This window comes from Monodelphis domestica, chromosome 8, assembly GCF_027887165.1.
Source record: "Monodelphis domestica isolate mMonDom1 chromosome 8, mMonDom1.pri, whole genome shotgun sequence".
Classification (NCBI taxonomy): Eukaryota; Metazoa; Chordata; class Mammalia; order Didelphimorphia; family Didelphidae; genus Monodelphis; species Monodelphis domestica.
The window spans coordinates 4204643-4232292 of NC_077234.1; the positions used below are offsets into that span (position 1 = coordinate 4204643).

The window sequence follows — 27650 nt, forward strand, 5'->3', positions numbered from 1 at the left end:
AGATGATGGGATCCTAGCCCTACCGGGCAGAGGGGCCTCAGAGGCCGTTGAGTGCATCAGATAAGGAAACAGATCTAGGGACTTGATATGACTTCACCCCAGGACTGTCGATGGAGGAGTGGAAGGGGCCTTGGAGGCTTGGTCCTCGCCGGCCATCTTAGAATCAAAATTCCCTATTGGTTCTGGGGTAGAAGAGAGGTAAGGGCCATTGGAGTTAAATGACTCGACCAGGGTCACACAGCTAGGAAACGTTCTCTCTGAGAACTCCTCTGAGTGAGAATCTCATAGTCTTTCCACTGCCCCACATGGCCGGCGGGTCACTCGAGTTTTGACTCGATGGGATTCAGTATTCAGTAACTTCCGTCACTGGGGGGCCTCTGGAATGTCCCCATGGAGGCTGGAGGGTTACCAGGGAGCCTAGAGAATGGCTCGAGAGCAGCCGATGGCTGACCAAAGCCCTCCAAGAGGAATCTTTGGATGTTCCAATTCCCAACTACTGCCCATTCCGGCATTCCAACGAAACAACGCGTTCCCCCCAACCCCACCTCTGGGAAAAGCTGGAGGAGGTGGCCTTGGACCCTTCTCAGCCGTCTGCTGTGGGTGGGTCGCTGATGAAGCCTCCGGCGAAAAGCAGAACCGTTGGCTTTCCTGGGGCAGCCAGGGCTTCCGATGCGGCCCCAGAGGACTGGCCAAAGGCCTGCGCCCAAACGGACGCCATGACTAGCCTGCTTGCCAAGCAGCGAACGTCCCGCAGGCTCTTGGAATGGGCCCCTCGTCTGCCCCTCGTCCGGCCCACAATTCTGCTCCCGTGTTCCTGGCCCCGGCCGTGGCCTTGGCCAAGAGAGCGGCTTGGAGTCGGGGTGGGGGGCATGTGCAGGCCTTGCAGCCGCTTCCTGGCAAAGGTCCTGCAGGGGCCGTTTGTAGAAGTCGTAAACGTTGGTGTAGTTGGAAAACGATTCAGCCCAGCCAGCAATTTACTGACTGCCTCCCCGCCATGTGGGACCGTCTGCGAGGAGCCGAGGATGGAGGATGGGGAGGAAGGACAAAGCACCTACTGCGTGCCCGGCACTGTCTAGGCTCTACACCGTCCTGTGAGGGGTTACCGGAGAGCCAGGGAGCTCCTCCTCCCTGAAAGATAATCACACGGAGCCCAAAGTGACACAGACTAGACGGAGCCACAGGACGGAGGGGACGAGGGGTACCAGGCCAGCTAGCCTCGGCCAGCCAAGGATGCCGCCACCGGAGAGCCGAGCTGAGCAGCACCACGGCAGCTTAGGGATGGCTAAGTGCCAGGGAATAGGGCCTCCCTCTGACCTCCAGCTGTCTGTAGAGGCTGGACGCCTTCCTCAGGGCTCAGCCCAGGGGCTGCCTTTTCTGGAAGCCTCCCTAAGTTCCCTTTCCGGAAGAGGATTTTTTCCTCCTTAAGGCTTCCGAGAGTCCTTTGTCCAGAGGTCCCCTCGCCTCGCCTCGCCTCGCCTCGCCTCGCCTCGCCTCGCCTCATGCTTACTGTCCTTCGTCCATTCTCTCAAGAACACTTAACGAGTGTTTCAGTGAAGGTGGTCGGGCCATCTTGGGCTCTTGGAGCAAGTGTCTGCTCTTCATCACAAGGGATCCTTTCGTTTTCTTTGTGCCAGTGAGGTTCTGGGGTTCTTTTCTCTTGTGGCATCGCTAGACCTCCTAGCTCAGAGTATATGGGAAGCAGCCCCGAGCACTTTCAGAGTTGAATGATTCAGCCACAGTCACCCAGCAATTATGTGTTCTTAGAGGAATTTGAACTCAGGTCTTCCTGTCTCCAAGGACGGCTCTCTCCCTCCTGTGTCCCAATGCCTGTCTTCTGGTTACGCCCATGTCTGAATGGTGTGTCCTCTGGTCCATGCCTCCTCCTCTCCACACAGTAGGCATAAGCCTGGTGGAGTCAGGACTGAGCTCCAGCCATCATCTCCAGCCATCCTCTCCAGCCATCCTCTCCAGCCATCCTCTCCAGCCATCCTCTCCAGCCATCCTCTCCAGCCATCCTCTCCAGCCATCCTCTCTAGCCATCCTCTCCTTCCATCCTCTGCTGCCATCCTCTGCTGCCATCCTCTCCTGCCATCCTCTCCAGCCATCCTCTGCTGCCATCCTCTCCAGCCATCCTCTGCTGCCATCCTCTCCTTCCATCCTCTCCAGCCATCCTCTGCTGCCATCCTCTCCAGCCATCCTCTCCTTCCATCCTCTCCTGCCATCCTCTGCTGCCATCCTCTCCTGCCATCCTCTCCTGCCATCCTCTCCTGCCATCCTCTCCAGCCATCCTCTCCAGCCATCCTCTCCTTCCATCCTCTCCAGCCATCCTCTCCAGCCATCCTCTCCTGCCATCCTCTCCTTCCATCCTCTCCAGCCATCCTCTCCAGCCATCCTCTCCTTCCATCCTCTCCAGCCATCCTCTCCTGCCATCCTCTCCTTCCATCCTCTCCAGCCATCCTCTCCTGCCATCCTCTCCTTCCATCCTCTCCAGCCATCCTCTCCTTCCATCCTCTCCTGCCATCCTCTCCAGCCATCCTCTGCTGCCATCCTCTCCTGCCATCCTCTGCTGCCATCCTCTCCAGCCATCCTCTCCAGCCATCCTCTCCAGCCATCCTCTCCTTCCATCCTCTCCTGCCATCCTCTCCAGCCATCCTCTCCTGCCATCCTCTCCTTCCATCCTCTCCAGCCATCCTCTCCAGCCATCCTCTCCTGCCATCCTCTCCTTCCATCCTCTCCAGCCATCCTCTCCTTCCATCCTCTCCAGCCATCCTCTCCAGCCATCCTCTCCTGCCATCCTCTCCAGCCATCCTCTCCTGCCATCCTCTCCAGCCATCCTCTCCTGCCATCCTCTCCAGCCATCCTCTCCAGCCATCCTCTGCTGCCATCCTCTCCTTCCATCCTCTCCAGCCATCCTCTCCAGCCATCCTCTCCTGCCATCCTCTCCAGCCATCCTCTCCAGCCATCCTCTCCTTCCATCCTCTCCAGCCATCCTCTCCAGCCATCCTCTCCTGCCATCCTCTCCTGCCATCCTCTGCTGCCATCCTCTCCAGCCATCCTCTCCTGCCATCCTCTCCAGCCATCCTCTCCAGCCATCCTCTCCTTCCATCCTCTCCAGCCATCCTCTCCAGCCATCCTCTCCTGCCATCCTCTCCTGCCATCCTCTGCTGCCATCCTCTCCAGCCATCCTCTCCTTCCATCCTCTCCAGCCATCCTCTCCTTCCATCCTCTCCAGCCATCCTCTCCAGCCATCCTCTGCTGCCATCCTCTCCTGCCATCCTCTGCTGCCATCCTCTCCAGCCATCCTCTCCAGCCATCCTCTCCTTCCATCCTCTCCAGCCATCCTCTCCAGCCATCCTCTCCTGCCATCCTCTCCTGCCATCCTCTCCAGCCATCCTCTCCAGCCATCCTCTCCTGCCATCCTCTCCTGCCATCCTCTCCAGCCATCCTCTCCAGCCATCCTCTGCTGCCATCCTCTCCTGCCATCCTCTCCAGCCATCCTCTCCAGCCATCCTCTGCTGCCATCCTCTCCTGCCATCCTCTGCTGGCATCCTCTCCAGCCATCCTCTCCAGCCATCCTCTCCTTCCATCCTCTCCAGCCATCCTCTCCAGCCATCCTCTCCTGCCATCCTCTCCTGCCATCCTCTCCAGCCATCCTCTCCAGCCATCCTCTGCTGCCATCCTCTCCTGCCATCCTCTCCTTCCATCCTCTCCAGCCATCCTCTCCAGCCATCCTCTCCTTCCATCCTCTCCAGCCATCCTCTCCTTCCATCCTCTCCAGCCATCCTCTCCAGCCATCCTCTGCTGCCATCCTCTCCAGCCATCCTCTCCAGCCATCCTCTCCAGCCATCCTCTCCAGCCATCCTCTCCAGCCATCCTCTGCTGCCATCCTCTCCTGCCATCCTCTGCTGCCATCCTCTCCAGCCATCCTCTCCAGCCATCCTCTCCTTCCATCCTCTCCAGCCATCCTCTCCTGCCATCCTCTCCAGCCATCCTCTCCTGCCATCCTCTCCAGCCATCCTCTCCAGCCATCCTCTGCTGCCATCCTCTCCTTCCATCCTCTCCAGCCATCCTCTCCAGCCATCCTCTCCTGCCATCCTCTCCAGCCATCCTCTCCAGCCATCCTCTCCTTCCATCCTCTCCAGCCATCCTCTCCAGCCATCCTCTCCTGCCATCCTCTCCTGCCATCCTCTGCTGCCATCCTCTCCAGCCATCCTCTCCTGCCATCCTCTCCAGCCATCCTCTCCTTCCATCCTCTCCAGCCATCCTCTGCTGCCATCCTCTCCTGCCATCCTCTGCTGCCATCCTCTCCAGCCATCCTCTCCAGCCATCCTCTCCTTCCATCCTCTCCAGCCATCCTCTCCAGCCATCCTCTCCAGCCATCCTCTCCTGCCATCCTCTCCAGCCATCCTCTCCAGCCATCCTCTGCTGCCATCCTCTCCTGCCATCCTCTGCTGCCATCCTCTCCAGCCATCCTCTCCAGCCATCCTCTCCTTCCATCCTCTCCAGCCATCCTCTCCAGCCATCCTCTCCTGCCATCCTCTGCTGCCATCCTCTCCAGCTATCCTCTCCAGCCATCCTCTCCAGCCATCCTCTCCTTCCATCCTCTCCTGCCATCCTCTCCAGCCATCCTCTCCTGCCATCCTCTCCTTCCATCCTCTCCAGCCATCCTCTCCAGCCATCCTCTCCTGCCATCCTCTGCTGCCATCCTCTCCTGCCATCCTCTCCAGCCATCCTCTCCTGCCATCCTCTCCAGCCATCCTCTCCAGCCATCCTCTCCTTCCATCCTCTCCAGCCATCCTCTCCAGCCATCCTCTCCTGCCATCCTCTCCTGCCATCCTCTCCAGCCATCCTCTCCAGCCATCCTCTGCTGCCATCCTCTCCTGCCATCCTCTCCAGCCATCCTCTCCAGCCATCCTCTCCAGCCATCCTCTCCAGCCATCCTCTCCTGCCATCCTCTCCAGCCATCCTCTCCAGCCATCCTCTCCTTCCATCCTCTCCAGCCATCCTCTCCAGCCATCCTCTCCTGCCATCCTCTCCAGCCATCCTCTCCAGCCATCCTCTCCAGCCATCCTCTGCTGCCATCCTCTCCTGCCATCCTCTGCTGCCATCCTCTCCAGCCATCCTCTCCAGCCATCCTCTCCTTCCATCCTCTCCAGCCATCCTCTCCTGCCATCCTCTGCTGCCATCCTCTCCAGCCATCCTCTCCTTCCATCCTCTGCTGCCATCCTCTCCAGCCATCCTCTCCTGCCATCCTCTCCAGCCATCCTCTCCAGCCATCCTCTGCTGCCATCCTCTCCAGCCATCCTCTCCTTCCATCCTCTCCAGCCATCCTCTCCTGCCATCCTCTGCTGCCATCCTCTCCAGCCATCCTCTCCTTCCATCCTCTCCAGCCATCCTCTCCTGCCATCCTCTGCTGCCATCCTCTCCAGCCATCCTCTCCTGCCATCCTCTCCAGCCATCCTCTGCTGCCATCCTCTCCAGCCATCCTCTCCTGCCATCCTCTCCAGCCATCCTCTGCTGCCATCCTCTCCAGCCATCCTCTCCAGCCATCCTCTCCTTCCATCCTCTCCAGCCATCCTCTCCAGCCATCCTCTGCTGCCATCCTCTCCAGCCATCCTCTCCTGCCATCCTCTGCTGCCATCCTCTCCAGCCATCCTCTCCAGCCATCCTCTCCTTCCATCCTCTCCAGCCATCCTCTCCTGCCATCCTCTGCTGCCATCCTCTCCAGCCATCCTCTCCAGCCATCCTCTGCTGCCATCCTCTCCAGCCATCCTCTCCTTCCATCCTCTCCAGCCATCCTCTCCTGCCATCCTCTCCAGCCATCCTCTCCTTCCATCCTCTCCAGCCATCCTCTCCTGCCATCCTCTGCTGCCATCCTCTCCAGCCATCCTCTCCTGCCATCCTCTCCAGCCATCCTCTGCTGCCATCCTCTCCAGCCATCCTCTCCTGCCATCCTCTCCAGCCATCCTCTCCTGCCATCCTCTCCAGCCATCCTCTCCAGCCATCCTCTCCTTCCATCCTCTCCAGCCATCCTCTCCAGCCATCCTCTGCTGCCATCCTCTCCAGCCATCCTCTGCTGCCATCCTCTCCAGCCATCCTCTCCTGCCATCCTCTCCAGCCATCCTCTGCTGCCATCCTCTCCAGCCATCCTCTCCTTCCATCCTCTGCTGCCATCCTCTCCAGCCATCCTCTGCTGCCATCCTCTCCAGCCATCCTCTCCTTCCATCCTCTGCTGCCATCCTCTCCAGCCATCCTCTGCTGCCATCCTCTCCAGCCATCCTCTCCAGCCATCCTCTCCTTCCATCCTCTGCTGCCATCCTCTCCTGCCATCCTCTCCTTCCATCCTCTCCTGCCATCCTCTCCAGGCAGGAAAGTCAGAGAGCCACGTTTGGCCCAGAGTGGCTGTGCTGGCTGCCCGTCTGGATGGGACTCACTGCTTGTCTGGGCCTCTTTCTTGGCAGGTGAGGTGCATCCAGGTGCAGAAGATCAGGTATGTCTGGAACAACTCAGAGGAGCACTTCCAGAAGGTCGGGTGAGTTGACGCCACAATTGCCCCAAGCCGAGCCCTCCTCTCGCTGGGCTCCACAGTGAGGCTTTTCTCTCTCCTTCTAGTTGCCTGGAGGACGGCTTCACCTCTGCCAAGATCCACCTGAAGTTTGGATCCGGCCTGACCCGAGAAGAGCAAGAGATTCGGTATGAAGGAGCCCCTGCAGCACCCTGGCTGAGGAAGGGTGCTGGGGAGCCCCTGCAGCACCCTGGCTGAGGAAGGGTGTTGGGGAGCCCCTGCAGCACCCTGGTTGAAGAAGGGTGTTGGGGAGCCCCTGCAGCACCCTGGCTGAGGAAGGGTGTTGGGGAGCCCCTGCAGCACCCTGGCTGAGGAAGGGTGTTGGGGAGCCCCTGCAGCACCCTGGTTGAAGAAGGGTGTTGGGGAGCCCCTGCAGCACCCTGGCTGAGGAAGGGTGCTGGGGAGCCCCTGCAGCACCCTGGCTGAGGAAGGGTGTTGGGGAGCCCATGCGGGGGGCTGGGCCATCAGAGGAGCCAGGACCAGCTGAGCCGAGGCTCCTCCTGTCAGGGACCAGAAAGGAGCTTTGTGTTAGTGGGAGCTCCGGAGAGTGTATTCTGGGAGAGTCCAAAGCCTAGAAGAGCTCTTCACCCCCCTGCTCTGCTCTGTTCTCCCCCAAGCCCAGGAGCCGCCCCACAAGCCTAGATGGTCCTATTGGTTCTAGAAGACAGAGATGGGAAGGGAAGGTGGTGACGGTAACCCTCCCCGCCTCCCCCAGCCGGGATCCCAGACCCGGCCCAAGCCTAGGAGAGAGACTGGCTGACAGCAGCACACAGGCTTCCCTTGCCTCCTCTGGGGACTCCCAGCTCGCCCCGGCTTTGACCCAAAGGCAGACAGTGGCCTCTGCTTCCAGACAGCTTCCATGGCAGTGTGGATGAGAACGTGCATGTCCTGACCAGCCCAAGACAACAACTTGGGCTACAAATGCTTCTGCCCCTTCGTGGGGGGGGGTCTGTGGGAGCCCTTCCAAGGTCCAGGGGGAGCATGACTGAGAATGGGCCAAGCGGCCCATAGGAGGAGCGAGCTCATTTACCTTATGAAATACGTGCCTGCAACCAGGGAACACTGAGGTCTGAGGGGAACCCAGGGCAACAGAGGCGGCGGTGCCATCCTGGCCGTTGTCATCGGCGCCATTCTTGTCCTTTCCCCACTTGGTCTTGGCCAATGAAGGGGACTCCTTCTTAGTGTGGGAGAATTTTAATCAGAGAGGGACTGACTCTGACTTCGGCAGCCTCCACTGACTCAGAAGCATAAACCCCTGAATGAAGCCTTTGATTCATTTGCAATTAATCTTCACTCTTTCCCACAGAAGGCTAATATGTGGGCCTAATGCCATTGATGTGGAAATCACGCCCATCTGGAAACTTCTCATCAAGGAGGTAACTTGGTGCCTTCTCTCCTTTTCTCATTTGGCCACAAAGTACATAAAATGGATTTTTGTCTTGAAAAGCAGATCACAGGTCAAGATAATAATAGTAGTAGTAGTAGTAGTAGTAGTAGTAGTAGTAGTAGTAGTAGTAGTAGTAGTAGTAGTAGTAGTAGTAGTAGTAGAGGCAGTCTCATCTCTCTTTTTCTTCTAGTTCCTTCTAGTTTCTTCTCTTTTATTTTTTTCTCTTCTCTTTCCTTTTTTCCAATTTCTCTCTCCCTCCCTCCCTCTCTCTCTCCCTCTCCCTCTCCCTCTCCCTCTCCCTCTCCCTCTCCCTCTCCCTCTTCCTCTCCCTTCCTCTCTCTCTCTCTCTCTCTCTCTCTCTCTCTCTCTCTCTCTCCCTCCCTCCCTCCCTCCCTCCCTCCCTCCCTTCCTTCCTTCCTTCCTTCCTTCCTTCCTTCCTTCCTTCCTTCCTTCCTTCCTTCCTTCCTTCCTTCCTTCCTTCCTTCCTTCCTTCCTTCCTTCCTTCCTTCCTTCCTTCCTTCCTTCCTTCCTTCCTTCCCTTTCTTTATATATATATATTTTATATTTGGTTATGTCCCATCTCTCATAAATCTGTCAATCAACATTGACTAATTGTCTACTATGAACCAGGCACTGTGCTAAGTGCTGGGGCAGCAAAAAGAGACAAAAGACAATCCCTGCCCTGGAGGAGCTTACCATCTAATGGGAGCAATAACAAGGAAATAGATAACAAGCTATATGCAAGGGAAAAAGGAAATAATGAAAAGCTGGGAAGTAGTGGAAGAATTTTGAGAGCTTGAGAAAGGATTCATGTAGAAGATATGCTTTTATTTGAAATTTAAAGGAAGCAAGGAAATCTAGGAAAGCAAACTGGCAGATATGAGGAAGGAGAGCATTGTAGGCATGAAATGGCCAGAAAAGAGGTCCAGTGCTGAGAGAGGAAGTGTCTTGTGAGTGGAATAACTAGGAGTCTGGTGTGACTGGACTAGAATATGTGGTGCGATAGAAAAGGTAAAGAGACATCTCTTTAAGAAAAGGGAGGGTTAGGGTTAGGATGACCTTCGGATGCCAGTCAGAAGATTACGTAGTTGATCCTAGAAGGGATTACTGAGTAGGAGGTGCTAGGATCAGAAATGGACTTTAGGAAAATCGCTTTGGTGACTGAATGGAGGATGGGTTGGAGTAGGGAAAACATAGAGCAGTCAGACTCCCAGCAGGGTATTGCATGCATCTAGGAATGAGGTGACGAGAGCCTTACCCAGAGTAATAGCAGTATCAGAGGAGAGAAGGACGTATATTCTAGAGATGCAGTAAAGATAAAATCAATAGGTCTATGTTAGGGGGAGGAATAGTGAAAAGTTGATGCTAATTCCCAGTTTGTGAGACTGACTGAGGAAAGAGGAGGGTAGTGTTTTCAGCTATAGTAATAGTGATGTGGGAGAGCTTTGAAGTAAAACCCTGGATCTGGACAGGTACCCTTGTAAGGAATGATAGAGTCCAAAAGTTAGCTTAAAAATAAAAGAGATGCCTTGATTGTTGTTAGAAAGTATGATCTGGATGATAATGAGGAATGGTCAGATAGGTAGGTACAGAACCAGCAGAGATGGATGTTCCAAAGACCTGGAAAGAAGAAAGTAGTAAGGAGGGGAGAGTGATCCACAGTGTCAAAAGCCTCAGAGATGTCTAGGAGAATGAGGACTGGGGAAAGGTCTTCCTTTGTTACAATATAAGGTCTTGGAGGTTTTTTATATTTATTTGTACTTTCAAGGCTTAGCACACAGTAAGTGGTGAATAAATGTGGGTTTTTTTGAGTCATGATTACTAATTCCTGTTTGCCAGTATTAGACATAGGAAAAGGATCCATTTAACTTAACTGAATTTCCTTTGATGACACAACCATTTCCCCAAGAGGCAGCTTGAAATGGTGGATAGAGCTTTGGAATTGTAGTCAGGAAGACTTTTAGCTCTGAAACTTCTTAGCATTGAGACCTGGCAAGTCAGCTAACCCCTCTGACTTAATTTATCATGGAAATGAAGGTGTTGGCTTTGAAGACCAGCTCTTAGTTACTGGTCTTGTGGCCAGCCCTGGAGGAATAGGAAAAGATGCCTTCCATGGGCACTGGATGCCTCTCCCGCTTCACTTTAGCTAGACTGTGCTGTAACCAGTTTGCTGTAGCAGATGGGATTTTAGTTGACATTCATAGACATTTACAGACATCCTCAATCCTAACTCCTATTTCCCAACTAAATTTGCATCCTTTTACTAGTCTTGCCCTTCTCATCTCCTTTAACTATGGAGCCACAATTCCCAGGGGTCTTCCTGCTTCCTCTTCCTGTAACATTGCCTCAAGGAATAACAGTATCTCAATGCACCAGAAATGTGTCTCTGCATTTCCCCTGAGGTTTCAAGCTTGGAAGAAAACTACTACCACCAACACAGACTGATAGGAAAGAGGCTCTGGCTCTATAATGAGCTTTTCTCTATCTGGTGGTAACTTTCACAGTTCCTAATTTAAATCTGGGGACCTCAAGTAGAGGGCATGGACATGAGGACCTAAGGGTGGTGGGCACCTCAGGGAGGAACTGATCTTTAATGTCAGTGGATCCCCACAGAGGTTCTAACAGCTGATGAAAATGTGACATTTTTAACTCTGCCCTGCTTATGAGAAAAAATCATCTTTAATCAATGCATTTTGATAAGTAGACTTACCAGCTACCTTAGAGATGAAAACCAGCATGGCCCAGTTGGCAGCCAGCCACGGGTGCTCTTCTTCTCATAATTAGGGAATGTCGCTAATGTCCCAATCATGGGAGATGTCCTCCATGTCATGGGAGAGTGTCGCTGCTGTTCCAATGGTGGGATGTCTCTCTTGTCTTGATGGGAGAATGCCATTGGTATACCACTAGAGGGACGCCCTTCTTGTCATTGTTGTCATAGCTTCTTTTTATCTGTGGACACCAACAGGTTCTCAATCCATTCTACGTGTTCCAGCTCTTTAGTGTCTGCCTGTGGTTCAGTGAGGACTACAAGGAGTATGCCGTGGCCATCATCATCATGTCCATCATCTCTATCACCTTAACTGTGTATGACCTCAGAGAGGTGAGTCACCCACTGAGTGAGCCTGGGGGCTCAGGAGGGGAGGCAGCAGTGCAGGTCTGGAATCAAGGAGATGAGCTTACTGTCTACTTCTCCAAAGAGCTGGGATTTTGTCGTTTCCTAAGTGGCTGCTCTATGTCAGGCCCTTGGGCTAAGAGCTGGGGAGGCCCATAGAGGCAAAAGACAGTTCCTGACCTCACAGAGGTCACAGTCTTCTGTGAGCGACAACATCTAACTGACAACGTGGCGGGCTAATTCATATTTCTTAATTCCCTACTATGTGCCCGGTGATAGATAAGCTAAGCACTGCACAGATTTACAGATAATCAGCAAAGAGAAGGCACACCCATGAAGGGGGATCAGGAAAGGCTTCCTGTAGAAGATATGATCTTATCTGGAGTGTCTGAAACCACAAGGAGAGAAAGGAAGGGTGGGAGAAAAGAACCCGAGCCCCAAACCCTTTGGGGCTCCATTCTGGAAGGTTGACTTTAGGCCACTGCACGAACGTAAGCCCAGCTGCCAACTGTGTGCTTGGAAAGATGACATAGAAGTGGAGACATTTAGTAGAATGTAGATTTCTTGAGAGAAAGAATTCAAACTCCAAACTGCTTTATGGGTCCTTCTTCTGGAAACTTGATTTGGAGATAGCAGCACTGATGTGAGACTAGTGGCTCCTGGAGCTTGTGCTCTAGGAGGATTATCAGTAAAATCCAATCAACATTCATTAAGCACCCACTCTGGCCCAGATCGGCTGCTAAATGCTAAGGATACAAAAAGAGGCAAACGACAGTCTCTACCTTCAAGGAGCTTATAGTCTACGAGGGGAGACAACACGGAAACAAATAGATACAAGGAGAGCCGTATACAATAGAAGTGGGAAGAAATTAGCTGAGGAAAGCATGAAGAGAGCTTGAGGAAGGCTGTAGAAGGTGGGATTTTAATTAGGACTAAAAGGAAACCTGATAGGTCAGGAGTTAGAGAAAGGAGGGAGAGTGTCCCAGGAATGAGGGAAGGCCAGAGAGAATGCCCAGAGCAGAGGCGGAGTGAGCTGTTTGTGGAATAATCAAGAGGCTAGTGTGTAGTGAACCTTTCATGACCTCATGGGAATAGAGTTCCTCTTTACCATTATTGTAAGTAGAGGAAGGGTATTGTACTGAATTGTATTTCATCCTCATGACAAGCCCTTCTTGATTTCAGGGCTGGTCAAATTTGTCTTGTTAAGGATATACAGTTTGCATATCATATACCCTTAAATTTCTTCCTATACATTGTATACATATTTAAAAGCAATTCATATAACCTTAGTCAAAGACAACACCGTTTGGAAATTCCCTTTTGAAAAATATCAAATTCTAGTACTTGTATTATTAAATCCCATTCACAGATTAATCACTTTAAAAACTTCTTGTGTTTCATATGATTTCTTGTTGCTAGTTCTGATAGCACATGCATTAAAAGAAATCTGATTAGAAAATTCCCAAATTTAAATTCTAGAATAAGTTCTTCTCAACAACATAACAACTTTTTCTGGATGACTTTTACATCTATAAAGTGGCCAGTACAATTTCTGTCCTTATAGAATAAAACATTCCCTCTCTGTGTCAGACTATCAGTCACATTTAGACAATTCTCCAATTCACTTAAACCATTATGCATAGCAAGATCTAACAAAACAACCCTCTAACCATGAGTTTTGTTGTGCTCAATAAAATCTGGTTAACATTTCACATTTAACTGACAAATAGTTACCATAATACATGGAATTACATTTGTACCATATCAAAGTCATTAGCAATCCTCCCAAATTGCATACATCAAACCATTGATCTTAAGTGAAAAGTAGCCTCTAATTAAGAAGTAAAAATATCCCTTTTTCTGCTCTGCCTTTTTCTCTTTTTCCCTCCTTTGGGGGCCCATCCAAAGGAAGAAAGAGGAAAAAATCATTGAGCAGGTATTTGCTTTTGTCCTCTGCTGAGGATTTTTGATAGTGGGAAGTTCAATCTTGCAACTCCCCATCTTTTTTTTTCTTTTTGTGAGTGTCCAATTTAAGAATACATAGAGAGCAAGACTGTGACAAAGACAACGACAAACAGAAACATACAACATTGTGACAAGCGTGCTTTGAAAGGAAAAAAATCAGTGTTTTAGCATCCATTCTTAAGAAGAAATATTTGCAGGGAGAAAAATCATTAAAACCGTTTCAGTGTATGTACTGCCCCTTTAACTGAGGCAGCCGTGCTGAACTAAGCTACTGAGAGTAGCCATTTGCTTGGGTGAGCTGACTTTCTGGTTCCCTAAGTTTCCCTGAACTCTACATGCTGATCTGTCTAAACTTTCTCCCTTTTTTGGTCCGGGAACCACAGTGCTAATCTCTGGACATATCGGACGGCATCTTTTAACTGTCTCCCTTTTACTTTAACTCCATGTAGCCCTAGGATGGTTCTGAGTAGCGTTCCTGCATCCTGATCTTCATCTGAGATGAATACCAGAGTGTTACCCATCCTATTTATGCCAAACCAATGCAATTGTCAGGGGGAAATAGCAGCAACAAAAAACAATACTAGCAAAAGACCAAGACCTATTCCTATTAAAATACAAATTAGAAGACCTGAAATATAATTTCCCTCCCACCCTTAGAGTATCATATACTCACCACCGAGGGGATCTCCATAGCATCAGAACTCTGCATGACCAGCACACAGAGGTGGGGGTTCTTGAAAGAAACGGACAAGTCAGGGGTTCTCCAAAAAGAACTGGGGGTTCCAATAAAAGAACTGGGGAGAAGGGGTGTCCCTGTTCCAGGTGCTACTTGCCAGGGACATCTATGGAGTCGCAATAGGGGACTCTAAGGAGTTGCAAGAATGAAAGACTAGAACATTATCAAAGCAGGGATAATGAATGTTTATTGTATGCACAACCAACCCTCCCTAGAATGTGAACAGGGGAGTTACCCCTTCTCAGGAGTTCTTGGAACTGTTTATGCAGCCCTGAACTGAGATTTCTATGTTTTGGCGTACTCAGCAGGAATGGTATATCACAAACACCTGGGAAGAGGAACTGTATTCCCATGAAGTCATGGAAGGTTCACTACACTAGTGTACTTGGCAGTAGTGGAAAGGTCTAATAGAATGCAAACTCCTTGAAGGCAGGGCCTTGATTGCTTTTGTCTCTGTACTGTCCCATCTAGCACATGGACAGGCACAGAATAGGTGTGCTTAGGGAGAGCTGAATTGAATCAGGTTGAATTAATTCAGCATAACTTGCCTAATTCCAGATCTCTGAAAAGCTTTCAAGGGTAGAGGGAATGCTGGGGGATTCCTCTCTATGATCAGTCCTAGTTCTATCTCTTCCTTGATCCCCACAGAAAGACTTGATCAGACTTAGTGTCAGAATTGTGGGACTTCTGTCCTGATCCTTGGGGAGAGTTGACTCAGTTGCTTGGCACATAATATTCCACCTTGGCATGCCAAGGCCAACTACTAGAATGAACATCCAAAGCATTAACACTATTTCCTGTGTCCACCTCTGCATTTCTAGCAATCCATAAAGCTCCACCGATTAGTTGAATCTCATAATAGCATCCTGGTCACTGTGTGCAGGAGAAAAGGTGAGTCTCTCTTAGTTATTCCTATTTACCTTCTAGATTGGAATGACCCAGTCATCCCATCTCTTGGAAAACAGGACAGAAATTGGGATGTAAATGTTGATGCAGGGACAAGCTTCATCTTCACCCTGTTCCTCGCCACGTAGTCTTCTATTAGCTTTTAGGGGTGAGCAGTCATAGCCTTTCCTTTCACTTTTTCTGTCCTAATAACTGTCATTGACTCTGGTTGGGTGGGTGATCAATGCTTCCTTTGGGAGAAGAAAGCCATCCAGACCCAATATCTGTCCCTTCCAACTTTCAGAAGATATCCAAGAAGTAGAATCCCGCCACCTGGTCCCTGGAGATCTATTATCATTGAGTGGGAACAAGATGCAGCTGCCCTGTGATGCTATTCTCATCGAAGGGGGATGTGTTGTGAATGAAAGCATGCTGACAGGTGGGAAAGCCCTTCTGGTGCTTAAAGCCTTGGACTGTTGGGGACTGTGTGAAGCCGCAGGCCTCTTTCCATCCCATGACGACTGGTGACAACTCATGAGATGGCTCCTGAGCCAGGATTTTGATCTCAGGGGACCCTCACACTTGGGTCCTTTTGAGAATAATCTTGATTTAGTGGTGCTGGTGGTGGTCCCAGGAATAAAAGGCCTCTGGGGGAAGGATATGAACCTGGATGAACCACAGACCTCACTAAACCTGGGACTGAGGAATTAGAGAGTCTCAGTGAAAACCTTTCCAAGTCTCATTCTCTCATTTCATGATAAGGAAACAGATCAGAAGAATGAAGTGAGTTGTTGAAGGTCCCACACAGACTGGAACTAGGAGGTCAGGATTTGAATTGCTCCTTTAGAGCTCTTTTTGCTTCTTTTGCAATATTTTATACTGGGTTTTCCTGTTGTGACAATAATTTTTTACAGAAATATTGCCTATACTCCGCCAAGATGACTTTGCCCACAGGCAAAATGGCCATTATGAGCAGTAACTCCTAATGGTCTTTTTCATAATCATAGTTGTATATATAGAAATAACAGAAGCCAGAGAAGCATAGGAAGAGCTTTGGTTTTGGGGTCAGAGGACCTGGGTTCAAATAATGGCTCTACCACTGTGTGTCATTGTGTGACCTTTGGCAACTCATTTCTTCTCCCTCTCCTCATCTATAATTCAATCTCCCATATCTTTAGCAATTGCCTATTATGTGAAAGATGGAGAAATAGGGTAGCCTAGTGGCTGGATTCAGAGGGTTGGAGTCAAAAGGTACTGGGTTCAATTCTACTTCTGATATTTGTTGGCTTTCTGAATCAAGTCATGTAACTTCTGTGACTCAGGCAACTCCCAGGGCTTCTTTTCTACTATTAGAATGCAAGCTCCTTCAGAATTGGAATTGTGTTCTTTGTCTTTACATCTCTAGAACTAAGCACAGTGTCTCACATGTAGTATGTGTTTAATAAATGCTGACGGATTGATTAAGCCACACTCAGGCTCCAATCCATTTGCTCACAAGGTACTGTCCAAGGTGCTGGCTGGGCTTTTTTTTTTTTTTTGTGGGAATGGTGAAGAACTTGTGATTTTACCAGTGTGGGAGAAGTCTTGGTGCGGAAACTTGCTCCACTGATGCAGACTGACAACTCACTTATAAATTGCACTCTTGGAATATTGCCTGAGGCCTTAAGAACTCAAATGACAGGCTCATACCTCTCATATGTGTCAGAAGTGAGACTTGAACTCAGCATCCTACTCTAATATTAACCTCTGAGGAGAGGACAGCTTTTGCTTCACTGTGTCTTCTCTAGGATTGTTGTTGTTCAAGCTCTCTATTTATATAACCCCTGTCCTCAGAGAAACTCTTATTCCTTTCACTGGTGCCTCCCATGGCCTCTGGCCTGTCTGAACAACTGTCTGCTTCTGAAGCTGGTCTAGAAAGGAGGATGATTCATATCCTAGCATAGGGTGTGCCAATGCTAGAAACACAGAAGGAGGTGTCCTTGTTGCCTGTCTAAGAAATACTCATCTATTATTAGGAGCAGAATTAGGTGGTCCACTGAGGCTGGGGGCTCTCCTCTGCCTATGTGGGGTTCTAAATGAACTCTAGATCTGCCAGTGGCCAGACTAGGAACATATAGAATGAAGATAGACATGTCATACCCACTTGCACCCTTCTCAGCTGCTTGGTGGTCATGAGGAGGCTGAGGGTAGAGAGTTCTCAGAGAAGTATGTAGACAGCCAGGTCCCTATCCCTTAAAGGTGTTCCTTGGGACCATCAACCTTTTTGGTCCATTGTTTGGAGGCTGCTAAATCTCATTCACCAAATGAAGAGAGTTGGCACTACTGGCATGTGACATGAGCCTCTTCCACTTCTGTCAGATGGATGAACCAAGGGCACCATTGAATTTCACCCAATGAGAGCTTTTTCTTCTTCAGGGGAGAGTATTCCTGTCATCAAAACAGCCCTGCCCAAGGTGGGGGACACCATGCCCTGGAAGCTGCATGGCCAAGAGGACTATAAGAGGCACATTCTCTTCTGTGGCACCGAGGTCATCCAGACCAAATCAGCTGGCTCTGGAACAGTGAGGGCTGTTGTCCTTCAGACTGGTCAGTACCTGGGGCCCTCCTGCAGCTTCTGCCCCTGAAAACCTCCTTTGTTGAGCCTGGCACTGTCTTTAGGAATTCCCCAAGTGTCAAAAAGTCTTTGGGCCTGACCTAGCTCATGTGTGTGTGTATGTTTGTGTGGGCATATCCATGGCTGTGAGCTCATATGTATACATAGGTATGTATAAGTAAATTATGTGTGCCCATGAGCATTTGTTTAGTGTGTGTACATATATGTGTGTATCCATGTGCATGTGTGTGTACAAGTCAAGAATTATAAATCCATAAGGTACAAAAGTCTTTGAGTACCTTCTAAGTGCTCTTGTGGAGATAACCTGAGTGGCAATTGTTGCCATCAGGACAATGAGGAATTGGTTGAAGAACTGAGCCAAATATGGAGGAATCTTCCCTCTGCTCTCCTCCCCAGCACCTTCCAAATATTTCTCCAGGAATCCAGGCCCTGAGTGCCCTGGGGCCTGTGCAGGTGTGGGGAGGGGCTGAGGAGCCTCAGGTGAGCAGTCATTAACAGGTCAGATGGAGTCAAGGGCCCTGAGGAGATGGGGCTCCAGACAGGTCTGGGCAGAGCTCAGGCCCCAAAGGAATTCCTGGACCCAGGCCAGATTCAAAGCCAGGAGTCCTTGGAATATCTGAGCCACGGGGTTATTCTGGGAAGCCAAGTCTCAGTTTGAGATCTGGGGGTCCAAAGACCAGGGAATGAGCACAGAGCAAGATTGGGGAGATGGGCCCAAAGAGGGGTGGGGGAGCATTTTGCATCAAGATCTCCTTGGACCAGAATCATTGGGAGCCAGGTCTGTATTAGAGTGAGAGTGTGGGAGGGAGGAATGACCCAGATGGACTGAAATCTGTATAACTATAAGGCACACTCAGAGACCAGGCCATAGTGCCATAGTGCCCTTAGCAAGTTGGAACAGGTAATCATAGCAATTAGGGGCACTACTTGGGCTACAAAGTGCTTTTTGTTGTTGTCTCACTTGATGCTCACAACAGTTCAGAGAGGAACATGCTTTTACTAAGCCCATTTTATAATAGGGAAACCAAGGCAGACATTGAAGTCTTTCCCAGGGTTACACAGCTAGGAAGTGTTTGGGGCTTCCTGACTTTGATACTCTCCATCATGCCATTTAACTGTCTCTTAAGCATGCCCTGGTGCTTCGAACCAAAGGGAGAGCAAGTGGCCTGAGAGGCTTTCAGACAAAGGGGTCCTGGGGGTGCTTGTCGCCTTAGGTTTCAACACTGCAAAGGGGGACCTAGTGAGGTCTATCCTCTACCCAAAGCCAGTGAATTTCCGCCTCTACAGAGATGCCGTCAGGTTCCTCCTGTGCCTCATCGGGACGGCCACCATCGGCATGATCTACACCGTGTGTGTTTATGTGCTCAGTGGTGTAAGTGCTTTATCCTTCTCATTAGTTGATACAATGACCATGTAACCCTGGGAGTATTTATGGAGTACTTGAGAGGGTGAACAGCAGCCAATGGAACCTGAAGCCTGGTTGTCCAATATATATGTCCAGGGATTCTGGGAAGGAGAGTCAGTAGCCCCTTTAGGGACTTCCCCTCTAGCCTCCTCCTTTCACAGGGGAGGAAAATAAAGCCCAGAGCAATTGAGTGCCTTCCCTGAGATACCAATGCCACAGATTCTACCCTCTTGGGCCCACAAACAAGAGGCAGGGAGTTGGACTTGAGTTTCCTGAGACAGGTAACTCCCCCTCTCCCCTTGGGCTAGGGGAGTTTTGATCTCCAAGGAGACCTTGGAATTCTTCCTCTGGAGCCTCACTGGGGTTTGGGGGGACCCTGATGGGGGTGAGTGGTGGCTAGTTTAGTCAAGCCAGGAAGATTTGGAAGACAGACCCAGGGACAGACACGCAGAAGGACAGACGAATGGTTGGATGGATGGATAGAGTGGCTGTGGTCCCCAATTTGGCCTGCTCCATTCAGAGAGGCTCATAGTCAGCTGGGCTACTGAGTAACCAGTATTTCAGCCTCAGTCATTCTGAAAGACCTTCTACTCAGTTAGCAAGTTCTGATGCTCTGTGCTGGTGGGCAGAACTTCCCCTGCTGGGAAACTGTTGCTTGCCAGACCACAAGCTTCATCTTCATCATTAAACAAGTGTGTGCCCATGCACATGTTGGGTGCCACAATCATAGCACATGTTAATACAGCACGTTCAAATTGGGCTTTCTGTTTATTTTCATTCCCCAGTACAGAGTCTAGAACATGGAAGGGACTTAGTCACTGTTTAATTACAGTCAGTCAGTCAGAACTTACTAAGCACCTTCTGTATGCTAAGTTCTGGAGATCCAAAGAAAGACAAACTCATGATCCCTGACCTCGGAGAACTCCCATTTTAATGGGAACAACAGCATAATCAAACACTTGGCTCGCTATGACTCTGGGGGGACAGGTGCTAGGACCCACACCTGGAGTTGGAAGGCACCTAAGAGGTCAATGAGTCCACTCCCTTCCATTTTACAGTTGAGTAATTGAGATGGCCCATTTACACATGAAGATCCCGAGACTCTGAGCAGTGACTTTCCCATGGTCACACAGGTGTCATTTGGCAGGTCAAGACAGGACAAATGCAGGTCTCCTAGCTCTATCTCTATCCATTAGGATACACTGCTTCTCAAAAGCAATATAAAAGAACAGCACACCTCCAGAGAATGGCTAAAGTAAGGCATTTGAGGAAATATTGACAAGTGGCAAGATCTGGGCAGATCAGAGGAGGGATGGCTAGGAAGATGCAGTCTGGATTTCTCCATGACTTCCATTGCTCTTGGGGGAAAACCCCAGAAAACAAGCAATTATTTCTAATTCCATTCCTACCAAGCATTTACTGCGAACTTTTCTCTCCCCTTAGCTGCTGCAGGTATGGGATGATAGGTCAGGTTGAGTGTGCTGTGGGAAGGGGTGAACAGTCATCCCTCCAACCTGGAAGAGCTTGGTTGCACTTCCAGACATGCCCTCCCCAAGGCTTCAGTTCCATTTTGAGAAGGCATGGCTTCCCTAAGCAGGGCTGGGGGAATCCTTTCCTAGGAGCCTGCAGAAGATGTAGTGAAGAAGGCCTTAGATGTCATTACCATTGCTGTCCCCCCTGCACTGCCTGCTGCCCTGACAACAGGAATCATTTATGCCCAGCGGAGGCTGAAAAAAAATGGCATCTTCTGCATCAGTCCCCAGAGGATCAACATCTGTGGCCAGCTCAACCTTGTCTGCTTTGACAAGGTATATAGACCTCATTCCCCTTCCCACTCATCTGTCCCCACCCCTCCTCCTCCTCCTCCTCCTCCTCCTCCTCCTCCTCCTCCTCCTCCTCCTCCTCCTCCTCTATCATTACAGGATGTAAATGGCCAGACCAAAACCAAGGGGTTTAGTGCCTGTACATGCCTTTAATAAACAAGTACTGTGCAGTAAGACTGCTGCTGTATTAGGTCAGATTGGAGGAGGCCAAGTGTCCAGGCCCTGAGAACAGAGAGTTGGGCTCTGTTGTGTCCCAGCCAGTCAGACGGGATCTGGAGCCTTGTCTTTAATTCTGGCTGCTGTAGGTTAGAAAGGCTGCTTGGAAGTTGGAGAGCAGCCAGAAGAAGGCAGCTAGGAGGGTGACATTGTAATAATAATAGCAACAACTGTAATAATAACTAGTGTTTATAAAGTGCTTTAAAGTTTACAAAGCACTTAAAATAAAATTTCCTTTTGTCCTCACAACAACCCTGAAAGGTGGGTGCTATTATTATCCATGTCTTACTGATGAGGAAACTGAGGTAAACACAAAGGTTAAGTGACTTGTCCAGGGTTACAGAACTAGTACCTGAGGTTTCTTGACTTCAGGTCTATTTCTCCACACTGTGGCACCTTCCAGCTGCCTCAAGGCTATGCCACAGGATGTTATGTTGAAAGAGCCAGAGCTAATTCTTTAAGCAGGAGAAGAGATTTGGCTTGGGGCATGAGAGTCCTATTTAAATAAGAAGCACTCAATTTTTTTGTTCTGTTTTGTTTGAGTTCCAGAGGGGAGAACTAGGAACAATATTGTGTTAATTGAAAATGGTGGAAGTTGCAAAAGCAGATTTAGACTTGACCAAAACCCAATACTATCATTTGGAGTTGTCTCAAAGTGGCATGGACCACCTCCGAAGGTAACAGGGTCTTTTTCACTGAAAGTTTTTAAGTAGATGTTGGATGACCGTTGTAGGGAATCATGCAGAAGGGGTTTTGTTCTTAGTTATGGTTTCGTGTACTCCTCATCTTCCTCACTAGTGTCATTGTTTATATGACTGGATTCAAGTCCCAGATCTATCTCTAAAAGCACATAGATACTCTAATGTCACACATGATATCCCTTTCACCTAAGACGTATAATTGATTCCACCCAAAGAAAGAAGCAAAGACAAATTCTTGAATTTTTGAGAAGAGCTCAGTCAAACCACAGACACAGGATCACAGAGTATGGAGCTAGGGAGGCCCTTAGAGATGGATAACCTACAAGACTTTTCTCCAAAACCTTCACTTCAGAATTTTATTTCCCTCTAGTCGAAAGGTGAGACTTCAGGTCCATGGACACCCACCCACTCACAGCATCACTGCCTTTTATTTAGAACATTTTCTTGTTTTGTGGAAACAACCATATGGAGGCAGTAGGGCTCCAGGGGTAGAAGAATGTAGTCTAGTTGGGTCACACATGCCTTAATGTAGCTTTAATGTTAGATGAAAAGGCTAGAGAATGGAAATGAAGTCGGTGCCATGTCTGAGAAAAAGGTGAGAAGCATTTTTATAGTGGGAAGCTCAGAAAACACTGTCCAAGGTACTGATAGGCCAGACAGGGAGATAGAGGTGGCAAGGTGTTGAGAAGAATTTAGTCCTCCGTAACTCTCAGGAAGCAAGCATCAAACATGGAAGAGAAACATAACTGAGGAAGAATCTCTCCTGTCAATTCCACTCTCATTTTGTGCCATCATTCTACCTTTGCAACCATTTTATTCTTGGCCTTGGATGCTTGTTGTTCGACCCTGGTCAAGACATTGTTGACTTTTCAGTGCTCCAGACAACTCTCTCTGACTCTAAAACCCAGTGGCAGATCTGAGATGGAGAAAAAGCGACATAATCTCAGAATAAAACAGCAAAGAAATTGGAACCCTCTCCAGCTCCTCATTGTGTCATAGCATATTAGTGCTCCTTTTAAGGGACAAATTAATTCCTGAAGGCATTCATTCCCGGGTCCAGGGACTGAATCAGGAATCTCTGCCCTTTTTAATACCTTTATGGCACATGGGAAGTACTTTCTAATTACATTTCCTCTGGAGTGCTCAGCTCTTCAAAGTGAATTGAAGTGTTTCTTTTCCTCTAGACTGGTACCTTAACCAAGGATGGTTTGGATCTCTGGGGTGTGGTCCCTTCTGATAGAAATGGGTGAGTACCTTGGAGGAATTATGGGAATGATGGCATGCAGCTCTCTTCTCTCAACATTGTGCATCTGCCCCTCAACACTGACTAGGAATGGAAAAGACTGGGCTTTTTGGACTTTGAATCACAAGTATTTTTTCCCTCCAGTGGGCTTCCTCTTTTTATTTACTTTTATAATAATTCTTCCTATGGAGGATCAAGAAGAGATAGGCATGGCTGTTGATAACAGTTTGTCTTTTCAATGTGATCTAGCCCTCTGGTCATATCAAGGGGAAACCCAATTCTAGGGGGAAATGTGAGGAGGCAGGAACTCCTGGACCTCATTCCTGCAATTAAACAAAACCATTCACCATAGGGAAAGTATCTGATAAGACCTGCAGCATTCTGAACCCAGGGGCCCCATTTCCCACCTCACTAAGGAAATAAGGGCCTTCTTGAAACTCCCCTCACCACCACCCCATTTTTGCCAGCAACCTGAAGCTATCTTGTGGGCTCCCCTTCTTATTTCTAGAAGTCAATTCCTTTCCCTTTTCAGTCTGAGTGTTCTAAATCTCACGTATGTTCTGGTCCATGGAAAAGGATATAAACCTTTTTCTTTAGCTCTGATTCCTGGAAAGAACATGCTGCCATTCTCTGAGTTATCTTTAAAGGAGTTTCTTCTAAAGTATTATAGGATTTTAGCCTCAACTAGAGGGGAGGGATATAAGGCACATGAATAAATGAATGAAAAAAGCATCAATTAAGCACTTGCTGTGTGTAAACCACTGAGTTAAATGCTAGGCATAAAAATAGCAAAACCAGAGAGTTCTTGATCCTAAGAAGCTCATGCTTTAACAGTGGGAGTAAATATCTATAAGAAAGCTCAGTCATAAATCAGAGGAAAGATTCCATGGTCCTTAGTGTGTGGTGACAAGGTGGATGCATCTTCATGATGTGTCCTTTCCGTTGATAAGATCATGTCCATTTCTGAAGTTGAGCCATTTTCCAATGCCAAAGACTTTTGGTGGGGCTGATTTTTGTTTTGGAGGCCTTTGGCAACTGACTAACCTCCCCTTGATGACCTCTAGTAAAGGAGAACTTTTATCTTCTAAGGTGGCTCCTGGCCCTTTGGGACACTTCTTTGGAAGTGACTTCTGGGGAGATGGAGGCAGCAACAGTAGCAGGATCAGTTGTAAGATTCCATCTTCACTGGGCTTCCTTGCCTGGATGGTGGCTGCTGGGGTTTGCTGTTCTTCTCTGGGTCTTGGCATTTCTGGTATTCCTGGGACCCTTTAACTCAGGCTCCTGGCTTGTTTCCATTGGGTCCTGAGTGGTCAAAGTGGAGGCAATGGTTTGATTCACTTGGCACATGTGCTTCTCCTTTAGGGGGTTTTGGATGTTTCAGCAAGGCTTACCATCTACTCTATGAGTGGAGGTTGGTGGGAAGTTCCTTCTTCACGTGGGATGGTGGTTTTAGAGACTAACCTTAAAGCAGAACTGGTGGTCTGGGTGGAAGAGAGGGAAAGCCATCATGCCCATGACCAGGGGAGTCTCCATTAGGCAAGGTGATGATTGTGGTTGGGGTCACAGCATTTTCATTTGCGTTTGGCTTTCTATGCAAGCTCATTGGGGATAAAGCTTAACTCTTTATTAGACCTTCTCTTTCTCCTCCTCACCTTCAGTCTTATTCCAAGAGTCAGCCCTCCCTCCAGTGATCACATCATTTTTCAGATTCAGGCTTTGCAAACTCTCAATGACTTAACCCTTGATGCAAACAAGTCTGCCTGGGACCTGTGTCTTTTATTCTGACTTCTGTGTTTTAACGTGGGTACTGGTGAATCAGAGTGAGTCAGATGAAAGTGAAACATCTCTAAACCAAGTTGGATGAGAGCTGGTAGGAGGAATTGGAGGTGGTTAGCTTGGAGAGGAGGAACAAAGGACAACCATCTTCAAGGAACAATAATATAGAAAGGGAAATAGCCTTGTCTTGTATTCTGTGATCACATGAAATTACACGTTTAACTACCAACATGAAAGGACTATAGAAATGCCAGCTATTATTAGCATTAGTAATTAGGGTTCAAGAAATATTTATCAATGTGCCTATTAGGTGTGATATACTATGCTGGTCACTGGAGATTCATAGGTGAAATAAGTTGCATAGATTAAATATGAGCTCCTACCCTAAGGAGTTTGCTCCCTGGTGGGGAAAATGAAAGAGACCTCTACCTTTCACTTCTGTCTCCACACAACATTCGAGTCATGCCAGTATCATCTCCTCATCTGTGCTTCTTTAAGACTTGACTCGAGATTCACCTCCTCCAGGAAGACTTCAAGCCTCACTCATCCTTTTCCAGTGACCCAAGTCCTTTCTGACTTCTGACACTTAGTAGACACTGTGCTCTAGCAGAGCCTCCAACTTCTCCATCTACAAGCATTTTTATAGTGCTTACTTTGAACTGGGCACTGTACTCCAAGCCTCAAAGAGGTTATCCAGTGGCAACAGGCAGGGGAAGTCCAGACACCCACACAGATACTTTGTTTTCCCCTTTGACATAACCAGGTATTGCTTAAAAAAAGGAGGGTTGAGGGAAGAGATGGAGTTTGGACTCCAAGAAAACCCCTGTCTTTAATAGGGCACACAATTCCATTTGAAATTTTACTCTTCTTTACAGTTTTACAAAATTAGAATCAGCTTTTCCTAAAGAGATGGAATACTTCAGGCCTCTCTTGCTTGTCAGCTAGGATCAATAGGCTAAAGTTACAAATCTCCGGGGGTTGTGGAAGCTCAATTTGGGCTCAGCTTTAAGAATAAATTCTGTAGTGATTAGAGTGAGATGCTACCATGTGACTTTAGGCAAGTTCCATGACTTCCCTAGGTCTCAGCTTCCTCATTTATAAAATGTTGGGAATAGATCAGGTGGCTTCGGAGGGTCTAGATTTATGAGCTCAACATTTCTTGGTCAGTAGAAAATGTCACTATGCTACCTAAATGTGGTTGGTTCAGAGCCCCCATATCAGCAGTGGAGACCTTGCCACCTCCCAGGGAAGAGGTACAAAGGCTTATTCCATCAGGTGGGGGAGAAGTTGGTGATGATTATGATCCCCACTTCCTATTCCCAATGAATCTCAAGTCAAGTCTTAAAGAAGCATGGATAAAGTGATGACACGGTTCTGTGTTTCACATTTGCTCAGTACCTACTTGAGCAGAGAGAAGCTACTTGGGCTCTGGAGAAAGAGAGCTTGAGGGAGACTTTGTGTATGTGTGCCATGTGCTTGAGGCTTCCCAGGAAAGCATCTGCTCTCACCATGAGACCCCTCCTCATGGGGAATCTGGATGGGTTGTTGTCTACATCCTGTAGATAGCTGAGACCTTCCAGCTAACAAACTGCATTTAGGGAACATGGTGACATTTTTGCCAGAATGAACATGACACCCAAATGGAACTCACTAGATTCATGATCCATGATGTGGTCTTTGAACAGCATGAGTTAATGGCAGCTGGGAAGGAGTAACAAATCAGCTCTGGCTTAATTTCAGAGAAGCTTGTAGATTCTTCAGTGTGATGAAGAAGAGATGGTGAGCATCATGTTTTTCAACCTACTTGGGACATCTGAACTTGGGAAAGAAATGTGTCCAATAGGCTCTCCCCTATGACCTCAGACGAATGCCTTTCTGGGAGGCCAGGAGATTGTTCCTCAAGTCATTTTGAGGAGTTGGGCCCAGTTAGAGAGGAATCTCCAGCTTTGCAAGGGTCAAATTATAGAAACTCGCTGACTTGTTTTCCCTTCTGTGAAGAGAGAGGATTACATGAGCTGGTGTATCATCTGAGATACCCTTCCAGCTCTAAATGGGTGATTCCTGAGTTACCTAAGGAAGGACAAAGGAGCAAAGGGCAGGAGATCTAAAAAAAAGGAGGTGGGGGGCAGCACGTAGGAATTTACTCAGGAGTTTGGTTTGGGGAGAATCCATTTCCAGGTTCCTCATTTCTCAAGTAGCCGATCTCAGCAGCTCTGCATGTAGCCAACTTCTGGAGTTGGGCAAGTTGAGAGGTTTTTGGAGCTGAGGTTCTTGGTGATTCTGGGCTTGGATGCTACATCTTCTTCAGAGTAGGTATAGGACCATGTGTTAGTGAACCCATTTCCAAAGACCAAGGACTAACGACTCCATGTAGATGCTCTTACTCTACGGAAGGTCCCAGCCCCTCACCTCTCCTTGGCCAGCTTGTTGACATGCCACATATGCAGTTGGCAAATTCCTTCTTCATGTTAAAAATTTTGTGAGGCACTGGGGGTATGAAGACATGACTGTATCAGGTCCTGCCCTCAGGGGACTCACTGTCTAGGCCAGGAAGATGTTATATATGTGAGTCAATTAATCTATCCCCAAAAAGTTCTTAAGGGCCTGCTATTTGCCAAACATATGTAGTCTCTGGGGCTGAAAGGATAAAAATGAGACCATTCTTGCCTGCAAGAGCTTTCCTTCTATGGAACCTGCACTCGAAGCACTTAGAAGGTAACTGGAACAGACAGCACTCTCCAGGTCACCACATGCTATGTTTAGACATTTATGGAAAACTTTGTTGGCACAAAGGAATATTGAAAGGAATTGGGCATAAGGAGGAGATTGGCATATGTCATTGGCACTTTTTTGCTCTCCTTTCTTGAAAGTCTACTTATTAAGAGCATAAAGTATAGATTGATCCCTGACATACATCATCAGCAAGAAGCAACCAGCCTCTAGAAGGGAATAAATTTCACAAATCCCAGAGATTCTGTCTTTACTAGAGGTCTTAACCCAGAGCAACATTGGGCCCATCAAAGGAATCAGTCCATTTCCTTTTTCTCCATTAGTTTCCAGGAGGTCCACAGCTTCACCTCTGGCAGTGCTCTGCCCTGGGGTCCCCTTTGTGGAGCCATGGCCAGTTGCCACTCCCTCATCATTCTAGATGGGACCATCCAAGGAGACCCTCTGGATGTCAAGATGTTTGAAGCCACCAAGTGGGTAAGCCTCTCTTGGGTT

General features: G+C 48.7%; 1 protein-coding gene across 1 annotated transcript in view; it reads left to right on the forward strand.

Moving 5' to 3' along the window:
- The window catches only part of LOC100013946 (probable cation-transporting ATPase 13A4), a 101287-nt gene that overhangs the window by 42873 nt on the left and 30764 nt on the right, over positions 1 to 27650 (forward strand). The window contains exons 4-14 of the mRNA XM_007502446.3: positions 6462 to 6532; positions 6613 to 6693; positions 7872 to 7941; positions 10918 to 11052; positions 14587 to 14656; positions 14955 to 15089; positions 17066 to 17236; positions 18479 to 18636; positions 20289 to 20477; positions 22594 to 22655; positions 27482 to 27632. Of these exons, the coding sequence (XP_007502508.1) occupies positions 6462 to 6532; positions 6613 to 6693; positions 7872 to 7941; positions 10918 to 11052; positions 14587 to 14656; positions 14955 to 15089; positions 17066 to 17236; positions 18479 to 18636; positions 20289 to 20477; positions 22594 to 22655; positions 27482 to 27632 (1293 nt within the window). The remainder of the gene's footprint in view (positions 1 to 6461; positions 6533 to 6612; positions 6694 to 7871; positions 7942 to 10917; positions 11053 to 14586; positions 14657 to 14954; positions 15090 to 17065; positions 17237 to 18478; positions 18637 to 20288; positions 20478 to 22593; positions 22656 to 27481; positions 27633 to 27650) is intronic.